The sequence below is a fragment of the Nannospalax galili genome, unplaced genomic scaffold (assembly GCF_000622305.1).
Source record: "Nannospalax galili isolate Female #2095 unplaced genomic scaffold, S.galili_v1.0 scaffold574, whole genome shotgun sequence".
Classification (NCBI taxonomy): domain Eukaryota; kingdom Metazoa; phylum Chordata; class Mammalia; order Rodentia; family Spalacidae; genus Nannospalax; species Nannospalax galili.
Genome location: NW_008334516.1, coordinates 85,683 through 104,282, shown reverse-complemented (window position 1 = coordinate 104,282; position 18,600 = coordinate 85,683). Strand labels below are relative to the sequence as shown.

General features: G+C 42.2%; 1 protein-coding gene across 1 annotated transcript in view; it reads right to left on the bottom strand.

Moving 5' to 3' along the window:
• Positions 1–5,536: 5,536 nt before the first annotated feature.
• Positions 5,537–18,600, bottom strand: part of Adcy10 (adenylate cyclase 10) — a 92,546-nt gene continuing 79,482 nt past the window's right edge. Inside the window, exons 23-29 of the mRNA XM_029561748.1 lie at positions 17,725–17,929; positions 17,550–17,646; positions 16,332–16,447; positions 14,439–14,556; positions 11,383–11,578; positions 7,785–7,973; positions 5,537–5,728 (exon numbers count right to left, since the gene is read on the bottom strand). Of these exons, the coding sequence (XP_029417608.1) occupies positions 5,558–5,728; positions 7,785–7,973; positions 11,383–11,578; positions 14,439–14,556; positions 16,332–16,447; positions 17,550–17,646; positions 17,725–17,929 (1,092 nt within the window). The 3' untranslated portion in view covers positions 5,537–5,557. The remainder of the gene's footprint in view (positions 5,729–7,784; positions 7,974–11,382; positions 11,579–14,438; positions 14,557–16,331; positions 16,448–17,549; positions 17,647–17,724; positions 17,930–18,600) is intronic.

Here is an 18,600-nt window from a genome sequence, read left to right as displayed (position 1 = left end):
CCATCCTTCATGAGTTCAGATGTGGGAAGGATTCAAGGACTACTAGAAAAAAATGATCATTTGTCTCTTCTCTGTTCTTAAAGCCTTCATGGATTATTTATAGTGTCCTCGTACTCCTAAAAATAACTGTGCAGCTGCTCCTGAAAGCTTTTGTTGGAAGCTTCCTGTGGGTCAAGGGGAGCTGCTGTGGCATTAAGTACTGAGGATTCAAGTCTGAAGACCTGGGCTTGGAGCTTGGCTGGGAAAGGTTCCTGAGGCCATTGCCACAGCAAAAGCCAGTGCTGCCATCTGCTGGCCACAGAGAAAATGTACCCAAACCCATCCTGTTCAGAGATTGAATAGGTGACACAGGATTTGCCCACAGTCACAAAATAGTTTGTGGCATAGTCAGAACCAGAAACCAAGAGCAGCTTTCCTGTAAAACCTGATGTATATGGGTTCAGACATGTAGAATATACAATCTAGCCTTTTCTACTTTGCCTCTGTCTTCTTCCCTACAAAATGTTTTAATTGGGTTGGGTGTTTAACTCAGTAGTAGAGTGATTGCCCAGTGAGTTCAGTCCTCAGCTCCGGAAAAAAAAAGCTTTAATTGGCCAGGTATGGGATGCATGCCTGTAGCCCCAGTACTTGGGAGGCAGCGGCAGGAAGATCAATACAGATTTGAGGCTAGCTACTCAATACAGATTTGAGTCCAGGCAAGCCAGGACTACATAATGAGACCCTATTTGTTTTTCTGTTTTGTTTAAAAAAAAAAAAGCTTTAATTGACACACAATATTGGTACATATCTATGCACTGTGGGGCGATTTTCAACATATCTATTATGATCAGGCAGTAGCTCAGAGGTAGAGCTCTTACCTAACAAGTATAAGGCCCTGGGTTCAATACCCAGGACCACACACACACACACAAAATTACTCTATGTTAGCAGGGCGAGGTGGTGCATGCCTTTAATATCAGCACTGGGGAGGCAGAGGCAGGAATATCTCTGTGAGAGCAAGACCAGCCTGGTCTATATAGCAAGTTCCAGGTCAGTTGGGGCTACAGGGAAACCCTGTTTCAGTTTAAAAAAAAATTATTTCATGTGTAATGAATACACCAGGGTTTTATTTGTCACCTCAAACATTCCTTTGTACTAGGAATGTTCAAAATCCTCTCTACTAATTATTTTGAAATATTCAGTTCATGGTTGTCAACCATAGTTACCATATCCTGCTATATAGAACTTTAGAAGTTATTCTTCCAGGACAGCCATGGTGGCTGTCATACCTATAATCCCAGGATTTGGGAGCCTGAAACAGCAGGATTATCATAAATTCAAGACTAGCCTGGGATATATAATGAATTTCAAGGTAGCCTGGCTATAGAGTAAGACTCTGCCTCAAATGAACAAACAAAATATAGAACAGGAGGAAGCGAAGGAAGAGAAGTGAATTCTTCCAACTTAGTTGCACCCTGTACCTGCACCTGCTCTCTACCTTTCTCCAACACCCCTTTCCCTCCCCACCTTTAGCAATCACTATTCTATTATATACCTCTATAAGATCAACTCTTTTAGCTTCCACATCTAAGTGAGAACAGGCAGTATTTGCCTTTCTGTGTCTAACCCACTTCACTTAATGTAATGCTTTCCACTTCCATTCGTGTTACAAATGAAATCTAGCTTTTAAATTAATAAACACTTATTCTAACCTTCCAATAGACATCCCATTTGTGAAGTACATTATTTATTTATTTAATTTATTTTTCATTTATTTGGGTTTTTTTGAGACAGGGTCTCATTTTATAGCCCTGGCTAGCCTGGAACTCGCTATGTAAACCAGGCTGGCCTTGAACTCACAAAGATCTGCCTGGCTCTGCCTTCTGAGTGCTGGGATTAAAGGCCTGTGCCACCATATTTGGCCAAGTACCTATATTTTAAAGCCAAATTCTTATAGCCCAAAAGAAACTTTTTCCTATTAAGGAAAAAACAAAACATAACTTTGCTGGTCATGGTGGCACATGCCTTTAATCCCAGCACTCAGGAGGTAGAGGCAGGCAGATCTCTGTGAGGTTGAGACCAGCCTGGTCCAGGCTAGCTGGAACTACAGGGAGACCTTGTCTCAAAACAAAATAGCAACAAACAATAAAAAATTGTTCACACTTTTTTTTTCAGTCTAAAGGAGTTTTATATGTTATCTGATTTCTTCTGCAATGTGACTTTCCATTTACTTTTCCAAACTAAAATTAAAAGATAATAGATCTGTTTAAATATCACAAATTTAAATAAAATCATTCAGAGAGTACAAATAACTATAACTACAGGGGAAAACAGGCAGTCAATCTACTTTTTAAAAATATGTGAATTTGGATTGTTTAAAATGCTCATTTCTGGGCTGGAGAGATGGCTCAGTGGTTAAGAACACTAGCTACTCGTGCAGAAGACCCAGGTTCAATTCCCAGTACTCACGTGGTGACAAGCAATGGTCCATAACTCCAGTTCCAGGGGATCTGACACCCTCTTCTGCCCTCCTTGGACACTGCACAACACAGGTGCACTTACATACATACAGGCAATACACTCATACACATAAAATAAAAATAATAAAATGTTTAAAAAATATATAAAATGCTCATTTCCCTCATCTGTTCCCTTCACTTTGTTAGACCAGTGTTCTTGATTATTTTAATGTTAGGTATATTACTCCTAATATATGTGACAAATTATGTTAAATACAGAGGCTAAGAAAAAATCAGTCTTGGATCACAATGGCTAGCAGATTTTAATGATATGATCCAGGAATTTTTTTCTTAATGACTTTACCAGGTTTTCCTCTCCTGGATTGCTTTCCTGCCTACTGCTCAGCCTCATTTACATCAGATCCTAGGAATGAGCCTTTCTATCAATGATGGAAGATTAGTATTTAGTCCTTGTATGCACAAAATGTGATGTTTGGCTAACGGAGGGAACTGTGAACAGGACAGCACTTTACACTGAACCCTTTGCAAGGCTGATTAACTGATTAGAACTTCAGTGATTGTTGGGGAAGTTGGAATGTTGCAGGTTCAGAGCCTAATAATAATTTATCTTCAGCTCTTTTGAGCCCCTTAAGAGCCATTCCTTACCTAACATCCTTGTGACTAACAGGTAAAAACTTTTTGGAATGTATTAACAGACCACTGGCTTGCACCAATCAAAGGACTAAGAGCATCTGTGGCCTAAGGCTGAGATTTCCATGCTTTGCTGTAACCTGCCTACCTGATGTCTCCACCTGATGTATTTGAAAAATGCTTTGATTTATGACTTATTTACTATAAAGCCTCATCAAAATGTTACCATGCTGGAACATGGAATTTGGGGCAACCCAAATTTGTTTTCCTGGACCATGGTCATTCATATTTGGCTCCAGAATAAACTATCGGTTGTTTCCTTTGGATGAGAGTTATATTTTGATAATAGTCATCTGCCTTGTCCTAATTCGTCTTTACTTTTACAGCATGTTGTCATTTTTAAGGATTTTTTTAACCATCTCTAACTTATTTGATACTCACAACTGCATTGAAATGGGGAAACTACAGGACGAGCCCACAGGAGCTTGTGGCAGGACTAGCATCAGAGCCCCATGGTCTCAGAACTAGCCTGGCTCCTTCCCAGCATGCCAGGCTGCCAGGCTGCCAGGCTCTGTGGCTTACCTTATGATACCATTTAGGTCTATCTTACCTCCTCTGAGGAACTTAGTTATATTATTAAGGGAAAAAGTATACACTCTTGCCTTTATATCTGGGAAATAAAGACAAATACTATTGGGTCTTAAATGTTAAAACTTTCACAAAAGGGGCTAGAGAGATGGCTCAGCAGTTAAGAGCAGAGGCTCCTCTTTGCAGAGGACCTGGGTTTAGTTCCCAGCACCCACATGACAGCTAACAACCATCTGTAACTCCAGTTCCAGGGGATTCAACACCCTCTTCTGACCTCCTGGGGCATTGCCAACACAGGTGCACTTGCATACATGCAGGCAATATACCTATAAATATATATTTTTTAAATTTCATAAAACTTTAAGCATGTAAAATATAACTGCATCAAAAGCATTAATATTTCTATTTAAGACATTCATTTCTACAGATCTGAGAAGCTTGGGTTGAGAGGACAAGCACACATCACCATGGCTCTGGAAGCTGCCCTCAAGCACTACAAAATGCATCCTTTCTAATCTTACCCATACAGCCTGTGACAGAAATTTGCTGTTTACAATATTGTGCTACCTCCAAACTACTTAGCAACAGGACTTTTAAATATGTTATTTATTATTTTTATTTTATGTGTATGAGTATATTCCCTGCATGTGTGTAAGGGCACCAGTGTCATGCAATGCCCACAGATGTCAGAGGAGGGTATTGGATTCCCTGGAACCGGAGTTATGGACAGTTGTTAGCTGCCATGTGGATACTGGGAACCGAATCCAGGTCCTCTGCAAGAGCAGCCTGTGCTCCTAACTGCTGAGCCATCTCTCTAGCCCCAGGAACAGAACTTTCAAAAGCAAACATTTTCTGGACCACACAATGACTCAGTGGGTAGAAGTGCTTGCCACAAAACCTGACAATCTGAGTTCAATTCCCAGAACCCATGTCAAGGTAGAGAGAGCCACCCCCACAGCTCCACAAGGTTGTTATCTGACCTCTACATGTGCACCATGAGTGATGTGCCCACACCTACCCCCTTCTCTCTCTCTCTCTCTCTGTAACTTTAATTTTTTTTTCAAATAAACATTTTCAGTTTAGCACATTAACTAGAAACGTGTCTGTTGCCACACAAGGTGTCACATTACCTGCTGTTTCTGTTTCCTATACTAAGGCAGGAATATAAGGCAGAGAGAGAGGTCTAGAAGCCTGTCCCAAAGCTGCACAAAACTAGCACATGAAAAAACTACACTGGTAAGGGGAAGGCTGGAAACTCCCAAATGAGCCCAAATGAACCCAGCTGTGGAGCTGTGGCTCGGAAGAATACTAATACACACACACACACACACACTCCCAGGTAGATATCTAAAATGCTGATGAGACATGTGACGTATGAAGTTCTGTTTCTGTGTGGCTCTACATGGTAAAGCCTGCACTCAGTGGGTGATATGAAAGCCTCCATCTTTTGTGCACAGCTACCCTTTGCACTACTAATTTTTTCTAGCTGGGGCCCAGTTCCTCCATGTTGGAAGTGTGTTATCCCTTAATAAATTCTGTTTGTGCTAAAACCACATGTCTGTTCAATCCCTTGTTCAGAGACAGAAAAACCTGGAACTTCTTGGGAGATCCCTCTGACCCCTGATATCTATATGATAGAATTCTGCATGAGCTGAGTCACACTAGTCAATCAAAACAACATTCAGTGACGGTAAAGGCAGTTTGTATAAAGTTAAAGAAGGTGCTGAGCCCTTTTGACCTGCTTTAGAAAGACATCCACATGCCTGGTTCTAGGTTTGGCATGTAGGTGTATGCAGGAAACTGGAGGGCACCGGCTACTGGAAGAGGACAATGATCATCATCACAAAGAGATGGTTTTCACTGAAATCTTTGTTTCTTGTTCATGAATTATTAGAAAGATTGTCCAGGATATTGATTCTCATCAGGTATTTGTTTTTTGCAACTTCATGAAGGGTTACGTTGCCTGATGCAATTTCATCCCAGGATGGAAGACTCAAGACTGTCTGCAGCCATGGATTTTCTCTTAGCTCCGAGGCCGAGTACCACCATTCCTGACAGGAGGGAAAGAGAGCCTATGATGACTGCTGTGGTCTGAATGTGTGCATATTCCCCTACGATTCATGTAGGAACCCAACCCCCAAGGCGATAGTATTGAAAGTTCGGGCTTTTACGTGATTAGGTTATGAGGGATTTGGGATTCATGTCCTTACAAAAGACACTAGGGAATAACCTTTCCCCCTTCCATTCTTTGCACAGGTAGGCAGATAGAAAGACAGAAAACTAAGAGGACATCAGAAGGGAAGGAGTCTCTCACCCAGGAATCTGGTTGAAGTCAAGAATTCTGGTGCAGGGGGCTGGAAAGATACCTCAGTGGTCAAGAGTACATATCACTCTTCCAGAGAACCTGAATTCAGTTCAGTTCCCAGCACCCATGTTGGGCCACTCACAACTGCCTGTAACTCCAACCTCAGAGGATCTGACACCTCTGGCTTCCTCAGAACCAACCCCCCCAAGACCCCTGGCATATACTCACACAGACACACATAAATAAAAATTTAAAAATAAAATAAAAATAAATTTTAAAAAGAATTCTAGCCAGGCATGGTGGCTCACGCCTGTAGTCCCAGCACTTGGGAGGCAGAGGCAGGCAGATCTCTGTTGAGTTCAAGGCCAGCCTGGTCTACATAGTGAGTTCCAGGACAGCTGGGGCTTACAGGGAGACCCTGCTTCAAACAGACCCCCCCCCAAAAAAAAAAAGAATTCCAGTGCAGTTAACAAACATATTGTGAAGGTTTCCTACATTGTGGCAATGTTCCTTTTCTATAGAGACACTTTAAATGCAAATATTAAAATAGTATACTCCATGCATGACCTTTGAATATGGTCTAACCCCTTTCTCAGCTGTAAAAGTGAAACTTTCTGAGAACCCTACAAAAAAGACCATAAACTTCATTTGCAATTTCAAAAAGTTTTACTTCCTTGTGCAGTCCTTATGACATAGGGTGTCACTTGTAGTGTGACCCAATGTGCCTCCAGGGGCCACTTTTGAACAATGAAATTTCAGAAGCCACAAAATCCTGTGTATGCCCATTGTTGCTGCTTAAGTACCATTCCCTCATGAAAAGCTCACACACATACTAGTGTGTGTACTACTGTTTTCTTCCTAAGTGCTTCTCTATTAACGCCTTCTTCTTTTTAAATAAATTTTATTTATTATTTTATGTGTATGAGTGTATTGCCTGCATGTAAGTGCACCCATGCACTGCAATGCCCAAGGAGGTCAGAAGAAGGTGTCAGATCCCCTGGAACTGGAGTTAGCCACTATGTAGATGCTGGAAATTGAACCTGGGTCCTCTGTAAGAGAAGCCAGTGCTCTTAACCACTGAGACATCTTTCCAGCCTCTAAAGTCTCTTCTTTTTAAAAAAAATTTTTTTTTATTATTTTTATTTTATGTGTATGCGTGTATTGCCTGCATGTAGGTAAGTGCACCTGTATCGTGCAATGCTGACGGAGGACAGAAGAGGCTGTCGGATCCCCTGGGACTGGAGTTACAGACAGTTGTTAGCTGCCATGTGGGTGCTGGGATTTGAACCCTGGTCTTCTGAAAGAACAACCAGTGTTCTTAACCACTGAGCCATCTCTCCAGCCCCCTAAAGTCTCTTCTTAATAAACTCCAACCCTACTTTGTACTAACTCATGCTGAAATTTTTTCCTGCAGCAAAGTCAGGAATCTCAGCTTCATCTGAGTGGGGGTCTTTGAAAAGAACACTCAGTACTGGTGGCAGGGCAGGGTTGTGTCTCTGGCTTCTGTTGTTGCAACTACTGCCAGGGGCATAGCTAGAGGCACCATCAGTGACAAAGCCATCCTCATCAGATACTGAACTCTAGCTCCTTGGTCTTAGACTTGCCAGCTTCTCAAACTTTGAACAGGAACTTTCTATTTCTCATAAGGTATACAAGCTAGGGTAGTTTGTGATAGCAGCCCAAGTGAACCAAGACAATGGCCTTCCATGCCTGTCAAAACCTGACTGACTAGAAAGTAGCTTCTGGGGTTCCCTCAGAAGGGTGAGCAACTGCACTGCAGCCTGCTGGGTGATGGTACATACTTTGCTCATGGTCAGCCAGCATTTCTCCAGCAAATTCCCCTGCACTTCAGAGAGCTGCAAGGCCATGTTTAGGAAGAAGTCACAACTGTTCCCGTTTCCCATTAGTATGCAGACATAAGCCATCAGATGGTAGAGCCTCGGGTAGAAGACAGGGCCACTGGTATTTTGAGTTATAAGAATCTCTAAGGTCTAAAGAAAACAAACAATAAATAGAATCAGGGGATGGGGTTACAACTCAAACAGTGAAGAGCTTGCCAACCTGAGATCAATTCCCAGAATCCATGTTAGAAAAAACCTGGCACGGTGGCACACACTTATAATCCCAGTTCTAGGGAGGCAGAGACAGGTGGATCTCTGCAGTTCACTGGCCAGCCAGCTTAGCCTACTTGGCAAGCTCCAGGAGACTGATAAAACTGTCACAAACAAACAAACAAACAAACAGACAGGTGGACAGCACGTGAGGAAACAATACCATTTTCTTCTTCCACCTTTATGTGGTTCCATACATTGAACTCAGGTTGTCAGGCTTGTAGGACAAGGACTTTTCCCTTAAAAAAATTTCATTTTGAGACAGGGTCTCCCTGTAACCCCAGCTGGCCTGGAACTCACTATGTAGACCACACTGGCCTCGAATTCAGAGATTCACCAGCCTCTGCTTCCCAAATGCTGAGATTAAAGGTGTGCACCACCATGCCAGGTTCTTTCCCTTTTTAAAAATTAACTCTAGGACCCATGCCCCATAGGACTTTCCTCCTCAGTCAAACCTATCTGAAATGCCCTCAAAGACACACCCAGAAGTGTCTCCTAGGGGATTCCAAATTTCGCCAAAATGACGCTAAAGATTAACCATCAGAATTTCAAAGTCACCACTTGGTCCCAACAAGTAAAATGCTGAACAGACTAAAATATCTGCAATTCTTCTTGACTCCATTAGAGGACCAAGAACAAATTGTCGCCCTCAGGATTAGAAAGACAAACAGGTGAACACAGGGAGTCAAATGGAATATGCTGGGGAGCTGGTGCCAGTGTAGGAAAACCTGATGAACTGCAGAGACAAGAGTAGGTGAGGCTGAGAGCTAAAACTTCCAGGGAGAAAAAGCTTCCCAGAAGACAGCAGAGTAGAAAGCATTCAGATCTGTCTCCCACCCAGGCCAATAAGAGGACTTATGAGCAGAGTCTGTCAGAATGTGACTCTTGGAGAGCTTTGGAGTCTATTGAAGGTTTGTAACTGCAGAGTAAAGGTTTGAATGATAAACTGATGTAAATTTTGGTCAACATCAGCTCAGCACAGCAGCCCTGAGACAAGCAGCTCCGCACATGTTCAGGAATCAACCTAATCAAAATTTGCTAGAACCAGAGGAGACAAAAAGGATCTTTTCTTAAATACCAGCACACCAGAGCTGTGCACGACTGATGGCTCTGTGGCCCTTGCTGTACTCCCCCTCCCTTGCTATAACCCCTCCTCCTGCTGAAGGGACTTTTCAAGGGACTGATAGGATCAATGTGCTTCCCCTCACTTCCTTTTGTTCTTTTTTCCCCTTGAGAGTCAGACAATCAAATACTAAGCCATTCAAAAGCTGCTTCCTATGTGGAAAAACTTGGGAAGTGCCTGTGCATGCTGAGACAAAGGCACTGGACCAGAAACCCTGGGTTTACACTCCTTGCACAGGCACAGCTTAAACCAACAAAAGATAACAAACAACAAACACACAAACTGCGTCAACAAAAAACTCCAGCAAACTCCAAGGAAGGGGAAGAGGTTGGAATCCTAAGCTACCACATTGTCAGATGCAAGTCTAATAGCAGACCAAAACATAGGGTGTTGTTCACAGGAGGCAAGCAGTCTTCTGCTGAGGTAGAGGTAGACTCCAGGCCTCAAAGAAGATTTTGAATTTTAACAATGTTACCAAATACCAGAGACAAAGAAAGATTGTTCTACATTAATAAAAGGTTTGCTGTAGCAAGGAGACATAACAATCACACACATTTAATGCATCTGATAACAAGACCATCAAAATATATGAAATAAAACAGGACAGAATTGAAGGTTGAAACAGAAAGCTCTATATTAGCTCAATACCCAATTCTCAATACTGGGTAGAACAATCAGAGAGAAGGAAATAAAAGACTTAATCAGCCAACTAGATTTAGCAAGCATACAGTCAACAGGTACAGAATCTTAGTTTACAAGCTGAAAAGAGGTACAGAGATCTAGGGGTGATTGTGATGGATGCTCAACATAGATGTATCTAATGCCACTGAATTATATACATAGAATAGTTAACATGCTGTATTTTATGTTTATTTGGACATAATTTTTTAAAATATTTTTATTACTTTTATTTTATATGTATGAGTGTATTATCTGCATGTATGTAAGTGTGCCTATGTTGTGCGATGCCCACAGAGATCAGAAGAGAGCTTCGGATCCCCTGGAACTGAAGTTAGAACAGTTGTTAGCTATCATGTGAGTGCTCGGACCTGAACCTGGGTCCTCTACAAGAGCAACCAGTGCTCTTAACTGCTAAGCCATCTCTCCAGCCCTGTTGGACACAAGTTTTAAAAGCTGGAGAAAAAATAAGTTTAGAAAACTTCCCTCATATTTTCATGCCTTGCCTCCAAGAGCTTGACTGAGGTTTTCACAGCAAATATTAGAGGAAAATTATGTTTCCATCAGAGGAAGGCAAAAGTGTTCATTTTGAAATACTTTAAAGCAACTGTTCTTGACATAGAGAAACTGTTTAAGCAGAGCCCAGCCTTTAGGGTTTAATCAGAGTCTAACTGATCAGGAAGAAGGGAAATACCCACAGTAGCCGGCTCTGGCCATCCTGAGTCCTCTAAGAGAGAGGCTACTGGAAAGTACTGTGCAGTCCAAGTCCAGAGACAAAGGCTCACTAATGACTAAGTCTAATCAGAAGTCTATGCAAAGTGTCTCCTCCCCTCACAGCTTGGTCCATTACTAAAGAACTGTTTATACTGCTTTCTTTTACCACCTACATCCAGTTTAGCGATTAAGTAAAAATTGGTATGCTAAAAAAGATATACTAAAAGGCAATCTGGAGAGGCAGAGCTAACCTACAAATCTGACATGTCAGGGGATGTGAGAATTATCAGACCAGGAATTTAAAACAATTCTGCTTAATGTTGTAAGCGCTCTAATGGGTAAAGTAGAGAACAAGCAAGGGCAACATAGGCAGAGAGATGGAAATCTCAAGGAAGAACCAGAAAAGATGCTTGAGATGAAAAGCCTGTGTGTGCACACATACACACACATACGTACTAACTTTTTGGGAAGGTTATCTTCGAAAGCCTCTAGTTTAACCAGACATGGTGGCCCCTGCCTTTAAACCCAGCATCCGGAGGCAGAAACAGGTAGATCTCTATGAGATTGAAGCCACCCTGGTCTACATAGCAAGTTCCAGGCCAACGGGGGCTACAGGGAGACCCTGTCTTGACATCCCCCATCCCTTAGAAAAAGCAAAAAAAAAAAATTCTAGTCTAGATGTATATGAATTCTGTAATAAGACAATTAGTCAGGGAGGTAGATGGGAAGCCACTGAAGGAAAGGGTTGCGTTGGAGAGCAGGGAGCAGCCTTGCCTTGATTATCTCGATCCCACTGTCCTGTGCATTGTCAGCCTGCTCTTCAATTTGTTTCTGAAGGTGGAGAACTTGCCCCTCCATGTACCTAGAGATTCCTTCATAGTAAAGAAGTGTTGGGGTTCTTCTTGTCACTAGATTTTTAGCTTTATTGGAAAATTTGTAAAAGTTGTCCCATTCTTGAAGTCTGCCATACCTGTATCACCCAAGAAGAAATTAAAATCAGTATGGTTCTCTGGATGGGCCAATTTCATAACAGATCTCCCTGGATATCCACACGGAAGGTGATCTGGAGTCCAGAAGATCTGGGCAGAGTCTATTCCCTTAGGAGCACACAGGTAGCACAGTCACTTGGCATGCTATTTGGACCCCAGGAAGTAGAACAGAAGACACATTTGGTCTGGAACTTGAAGAAGAGGCTCCAGTTCCAAGAGAGACAACATAGGTCAGCACTACTCAGAGTGGCCAGCAGCCTGGCCTCCATGTCTCCTGGGTTTTCATTCTAAATGCAGATTTCCAAACGTAGTCCAAATCTACTGAATCAGACAGGGTCTGGGAGTGAAGGCCAGGAATTTGAGCTGACAAGCTTTCTAGATGATTTTTTTTTTTTTGAGACAGAGTCTCCCTGCAGGCCCAGCTGGCCTGGAACTTACTATGTAGACCAGGCTGAAAACATACCCACTGCCTCTGCCTCCCGAGTGCTGGGGCTAAAGGTGTATGCCACAACACTTGACTTTCTAGATGATTCTTAAGGCTACTAAATGTGAGAAGCATTGGTCTGGACATACTATTGAAAGAATTTTCCAGGTAAGATAGAGAATAATGAGAAATCAGGATCATTGCTGGGCTTTAGTCTTTGAAAATTAACTTGCATGGGTAAATCAATTTGACCTTGAATCCTTTTTTTTTTTTTTTTTAATGTGTATGAGTGTTATGTCTGCATGTAGGTAAGTGCACCCATGTCATGCAATGCCCACAAAGGACAGAAGAGGCTGTCAGATCCCCTGGAACTGGAGTTACAGACAGTTATTAGCCACCATGTGGGTGCTGGGATTCGAACCCGGGTCTTCTGCAAGAACAGTCAGTGCTCTTAACCGCTGAGCCATCTCTCCAGTCCTTGACTTTGAATCTTAACTGGCAAAGGTAATTTTTTGGATTTTAAGTTCTCCCAAGTAATTATTTTGTTTTTGAAGCAGGGTCTCATGTAACCTAGCCTGGCCTTGAACTCCTTCCAAATTCCTGATCCTCTTGCCTCCATTTCCCAATGCTGGGATCATAGGTGTGAACCACTACTCCTGGGTTCAGGTGATTTTATAACACTTGCTCTTCAAGTTTGGAGCTTCTCTAATTTGTGGCATTTAATCTCATCACCAAACTTTCGATAGGCCATTGAAACAACATGGCGGTATATAACACAAGATAGAAAATAGAATGGGGGTGGGTACGTTTTCAGTCTGGGAGATAATCATGAAATTTGACTCGTGTTTTCTGATTTAGTGTGGAGATGTACTGTTCTTCTCATTCCTTGAAAAAATGGCCCCAGCTACAGGCTTATTAAGTTAAAAAACTTAGCACTTTTCCCCACAACAGAAGAAGTACTGCAGTGGAGCAAAGTGCCAGGTCTATTTCTCTGTTCCACTCACTCCTCCAATCAGGAGTGGTTCATTTGATTGTTGATTTGGAAGAGACAAACAAGCACAGCTCTGTACCTGTCTCTCTGTTATCATCAGAGTCAGTGAGGCTAACAGGGAATCTGACACTAAGCTCTCTACCACAAGACAGAAAGAGGCTTGTCTTGATGGGGAAGCCTACAGTTTCCAGAACTGCCAACTGCTGAGCAGGTAAGTCTAATCCTGGGGTTTAGGATTATTCGTCCACAGATATTATATAAGCCGTATCCTCCCATCAGCTCCTCAAAAGTAATATGTTTCCATCTGCTTACATCTGGGCAGGTTTACGTGGGCAAGTGGTGCCATTTCTGCATGTACTTAAACCATAGCACTTCTCATCCCTTACCTCTCATTCCAGCATAGCATCACTCAATAGCCCTTTGCTCTAGGACCACCCACTGCATCCCATATACAGCAAACATGGATACTCAAACTCAAAGATGCCCAAAGCACTTATGTAAAATGGTGCAGTCTTTGAAAATAACCTGTGCACATCGTCCTGTATTGTCACTAGATAACTGATAATACCTACTGCAATATAACCCAATGTAAACAGTTGAAATACTTATTAGAGACTAATGACAAGAAAAAGGTCTACACATATTTAAAACACTTGCAGTTTTCCCCCAAAATAGCTTCTCTCTGAGTTTTGTTGAATTCACAGATACAGAACCTGTGGACAAGGGAGCGAGCTATAGTCTAATCTTTGTATTGTTTGCTGTATTGTATACAATTTAGACAAAACCATTTTTCTGTCCCTGGCTGAGAATGAACAAGAGAATCCCTCGGGTGTCTTTATGAATATTCTCTGACACCTTTATGCTATCTCAGATGGAAACTGAGAACACTTTTTCTCTTAAAAAAAAATTTCAGGGCTGGAGATGGCTCAGCAGTTAAGAGCACTGGCTGCTCTTGCAGAGGACCCGGATTCAGTTCCCAGTACCCACATGGCAGCTAACAACTGTCCATAAACTCCAGTTCCAGAGGATCTATCGGACCTCTTCTGACTTCCGAAGTCATTGCACAACACAGGTGCACTTACACACATGCAGGTAATATACTCATATACATACAAAAATAAATAAATAAAATATTAAAATATTTAAAAAAATAAAAATGTCATAGACCTATTCTTCAGGATTTAACATTTTCTCTTTGGAAACAATGATGTGGAACACATTATTACCAGACAGCTATGCATGAATAAAGTCCCAGGAGAAGTCCATTCTGGAACTTGAGGATTCTGTTGTCTTCATTATGGTGTATGAATTCCAAACATTCATCAAATGTCCTGTAAATAAAGCCTGAAAAGGAGAGAAACAGAAGTGATTTTGCTGGTATTTAACATTTTCTCTTTGGAAACAATGATGTGGAACACATTATTACCAGACAGCTATGCATGAATAAAGTCCCAGGAGAAGTCCATTCTGGAACTTGAGGATTCTGTTGTCTTCATTATGGTGTATGAATTCCAAACATTCATCAAATGTCCTGTAAATAAAGCCTGAAAAGGAGAGAAACAGAAGTGATATTGCTGGTAGCATGGGGAAGGGGGGGGGGTGTTGTCTTTCTAACTTCAGAGGTCCCAATAGGATTTCCTACTGCACAGAGAGGAGTCTTTGATTATACATTCAAAGGGTCCTGTGGCTTGCAACAATCACATCACTGCGTTGGCCTGTGTTTGCTGAGTCCTAGCTGTATTGTGGTTTGCTGTGGTCACCGCCACCAGCAGCCGCTCCTTTGTTCTCACGGACGTCGAGGCTGCTCCTCCGTTCGCCCTGGGCTGAGGCCACTCTTCTGCTCACCCTGCGCTGCCTCCTGTCATCGCCGCTTCTACCCGGTCCCAGACCCCAGAGCTGGTGAGGAGACTGTGTCAGCAGAGCCGCATTCAGACACAGGAGACCAGGTTCAGTGACACAGGTCTGCTTTATTGCAGAAGGCACAAGCTTATATAGGGGTGGTGGTCCAATCACAGCACAGCAAGTAGGATACCTTATTAGCATAACAGGTTTAGCATCCTATTAGCATAACAGACTTAACACCTTATCACAGAATAGTGGGTAGGATGCCTCATTAGCATACTGGGTTTCAGATTACAGAGCCTGGATTCCTGGAATGACGTGACCTTGACTGTTGCAATATCTAAGTGTTGCAATTTTGAATTTCAAGGGTGGTGATTAGGGAGTGGCGAGCTCTAGGCATCAGTCTCATGATCTGCCAATAGGAGCAAATGTCACAAGGCATTCCTTGTGGCTCCAGCGGTCGGCAGTTGCCTCAGGCCTGCTGTATGGCTGTCAATAAGACTTTCACCCTAGGCTCAAGCCTGTCTCCCACAGTTTGCTATAGGCATAGAACCTAATTCCATAATATAGACCAGGCAGGAGCAGAGTTTAAACCAATCTTTCCTAGCCCAACAGTAGAGAGTCTTGGCAACCCAGGACTTCTCCATTTTTTTCACCCATGGTTCCTTGATCCATGGCAATTTAAATTTCCCCTTTGTAAATCACGTGTGTGGAGAACCCCTGATTTGCCCCTTTGGTTTAATATAAGGGACGCCTACTTGATGCCACTCAAGGTTGTCAGGAAAGAACTTATTTTCCAAATCATCAACAGTTATTAATGCCTGTAAACTCTCATTATTAATAGTCCAACCCTTGTGGGAATGTCCTTTTTTTATTTTAAACAGAATCTCATTATGTAGCCCTGGCTGGCCTAGAACTCACAGAGATCTGCCAGCCTCTGGCTCTGCCCTCTGAGTGCTGATGTCCAACCTTTTAACATTGCAACATACATTGTCACCTACAACATTCATGTTTGAGAACCATGCAATCAAGTCACTGAAAATATCTCATAATCTTTTAAATAAGTCTATGATTTTCTGTTGAGTCACATACATAGCTATCTTCTGCATGTAGCCTGCAGACATTCCTCACTCGATATTATAATATGCATGAAGTTCCTAAGGATATCTTGCAAAAATAAATACTCCTAGTAAAAGGCATAACATTACAGAATGCTAATGACTACCACTTACACATAAGTTGATCTGACAGCTTAGACCCAAGAGGTTCCTCCAGATTGAATTATCCTTTGTTGCTGCTCCCTTATAATCTTGGCACCTACCAAACAGCTCCTTAGATCACATCAACAGTCTGATCACATTTCCATCTCTGAACACTGCCTATGTAGTCTCAAAGCCCAAGCCCAAGAGCTGGGCCTCTTTGCACCAGCACAAGGACCATACCTCCAACTTCTTTTAATTTCCCAAGCTATACTTACCAGAATAAAGCATGATGTCCAAGCAGACAAAATAGAAAAATGCCTTGCTGAAGATGTGGTCTTCCTTTACAGAAAGATCCCATAGCTGTTCCAGCACCTGGACCAAATCGTTGTGTCTATGGAACAAAAATGGTGATGGGATTTAAAAGTGGTGGAGAGGAAAGGATGAAGTTCAGTCCTGTTTTAGTCTTGGTTTTGACCAGTGACTCAGAACCAAATACAACTCTTTTTTTTTTTTTTTTTTGTCTTTTTGAGACAGGGTCTCCCTGTAGCCCCGGCTGGACTGGGACTCTCTATGTAGACCAGGTCAGCCTTGAACTCATAGAGATCCAGCTGCTTCTGCCTCCTGAGTGCTGGGATTATTGAATACAACTCTTAAACAGATTTCAAACCTTCTAACCCACCCCTGCTCAGGACTATAACCTAAATCTCCAATTGGATTTCCCCCCTCAAACTGTTCTTTTAGAGCTCGTCTGTATTCAGGGGACCAGAGCCCAGCCAAATTGACCAGGATATCCAGTCTTGGTTTCTGTTCTCTGGGCATATTCGGTGCTATAGAATTTTCTTCTTTCCTTGTACCTGGCAAGGGTAGAGGCCTGATTTTTACAACAGAGATTCCCTTGCTGTCCCGGGCCAGAGCAACCAAACTAGGGATGATTTATGTGAAATAATTATGTTAAAAGAACAAAAAAAATGCCATTGCTAGGTAAAAGATGATAATTACATTATCTTACCATGAACATTACTCCCTTTCCTATGCTATGGCCAACGTAAAATGAGCCCAGAACTGTCAATAATACTGCTTCCTGTCCTAGTTAGCTTTGCTTGTCAACCTAACCTAGTCTAGAGTCATCTGAAAGCCTTGAGGAATGGCCTGTTAGCCTGTCGTGGGGTGATTGTCTGATTATTAATTGATGCCAGAGGGCCCAGCCCACAGTGGCAGGTACTATCCCTAGGCAGGTGAGCCTGGGCTATATAAGCTAAGCTAAGTGTGGGCTAGACAGCAAACCAGCAAGCAACTCTCCTTCCTGGCTTCAATTCAGGCTCCTGCTTGAGTTCCTGCCCTGACTTCCCCTAGTGATGGACTGTGACCTAGAAGTATAAGCTGAAATGAATCCTTTCCTCACTAAAGTTACTTTTGGTCAGAATGTTTTATCACAGCAACAGAAAAGAAACTAGAATGCTTCCTAACCTTGAAAAATGTTTTGAGACAAATACCTGCTTTTCAAGAAGAGAGATTTACTCAGTCTGCAGAGAACCATGTGGTATTTGTTGGGATTCTGGAGAAGTGCCCACATCCTATGGGCTCGAGAGCCTGGGAAGAAAGCAATCACAGTGTGTTTGAGGTCATTATTTGTGCCTTCATGCCTTTTCTATCTTGACCAGCCCTTACCTAACTCAATGGCCAAATCCAGATGACCTGTTAAGAATTTGATATAGCCCAATGTGTCAGCCACATATGCCATGATTTCGATGCCCTCGCCTTTCAGGGGGAGGTTTAAGAGCTGCTCCATGACCATGATTTCATATTTGAACCATACATCCTGATAATCAGCCAAATGGTGATACAGTGAGTAGTCCAGGAAAGCCTTGATGATCTGAAACAGCAGCAACAGAGGAGAGAACAGGAGAGACTCAGGAAGAAGCCCAAAGTGAAAGACCCAGGGCCTACCAGGAAACACTGTTCAGTAAGCTTGGAATAGTGCTTGTCATTGGGCCAAAGCTATGGGAAGATATAGAAATCAAACTTGGCTTCTGCCATGTATTTACTGGGTCTTCCAGGACCAGCTCCATGGCCTCTCCTTCATATAGTATTTAATACAGTGAAATATAATCATTTTAATTTCTATGAAACATAAAAAGAGCTTAGACTGCACAGCACAAAGACAGAAAGGAAACAGTAAATCTAAACAGTAGGTGCTTATTTTCTGGGCTACAAGGGGACACTGGGGAAGAAGACGGATTATCCATTTTTATGGGTTGCTTTTATAATATAGCAAAAAATGAAGGTTGGCTTGGTTGATCTGGTTCATTTGCTTCATAAGTAAATAAAATAAGGACTGATTTTAAGCATAATTGGAGACTGAAGAGATGGTTACTCTTTTTTAAAAAAAATTTTAATAACTACATGATTAGAAGAAGCATTTCACTACAGCTTTAACATATTCAGTATCAGACTCCAGCGCAAGAGTACATCTCTTTCACAAGTGGCTGTAAGTTTCTAGGTTCACAGTTGAATTAATACAGTTATACAATATTGAACTCAGTA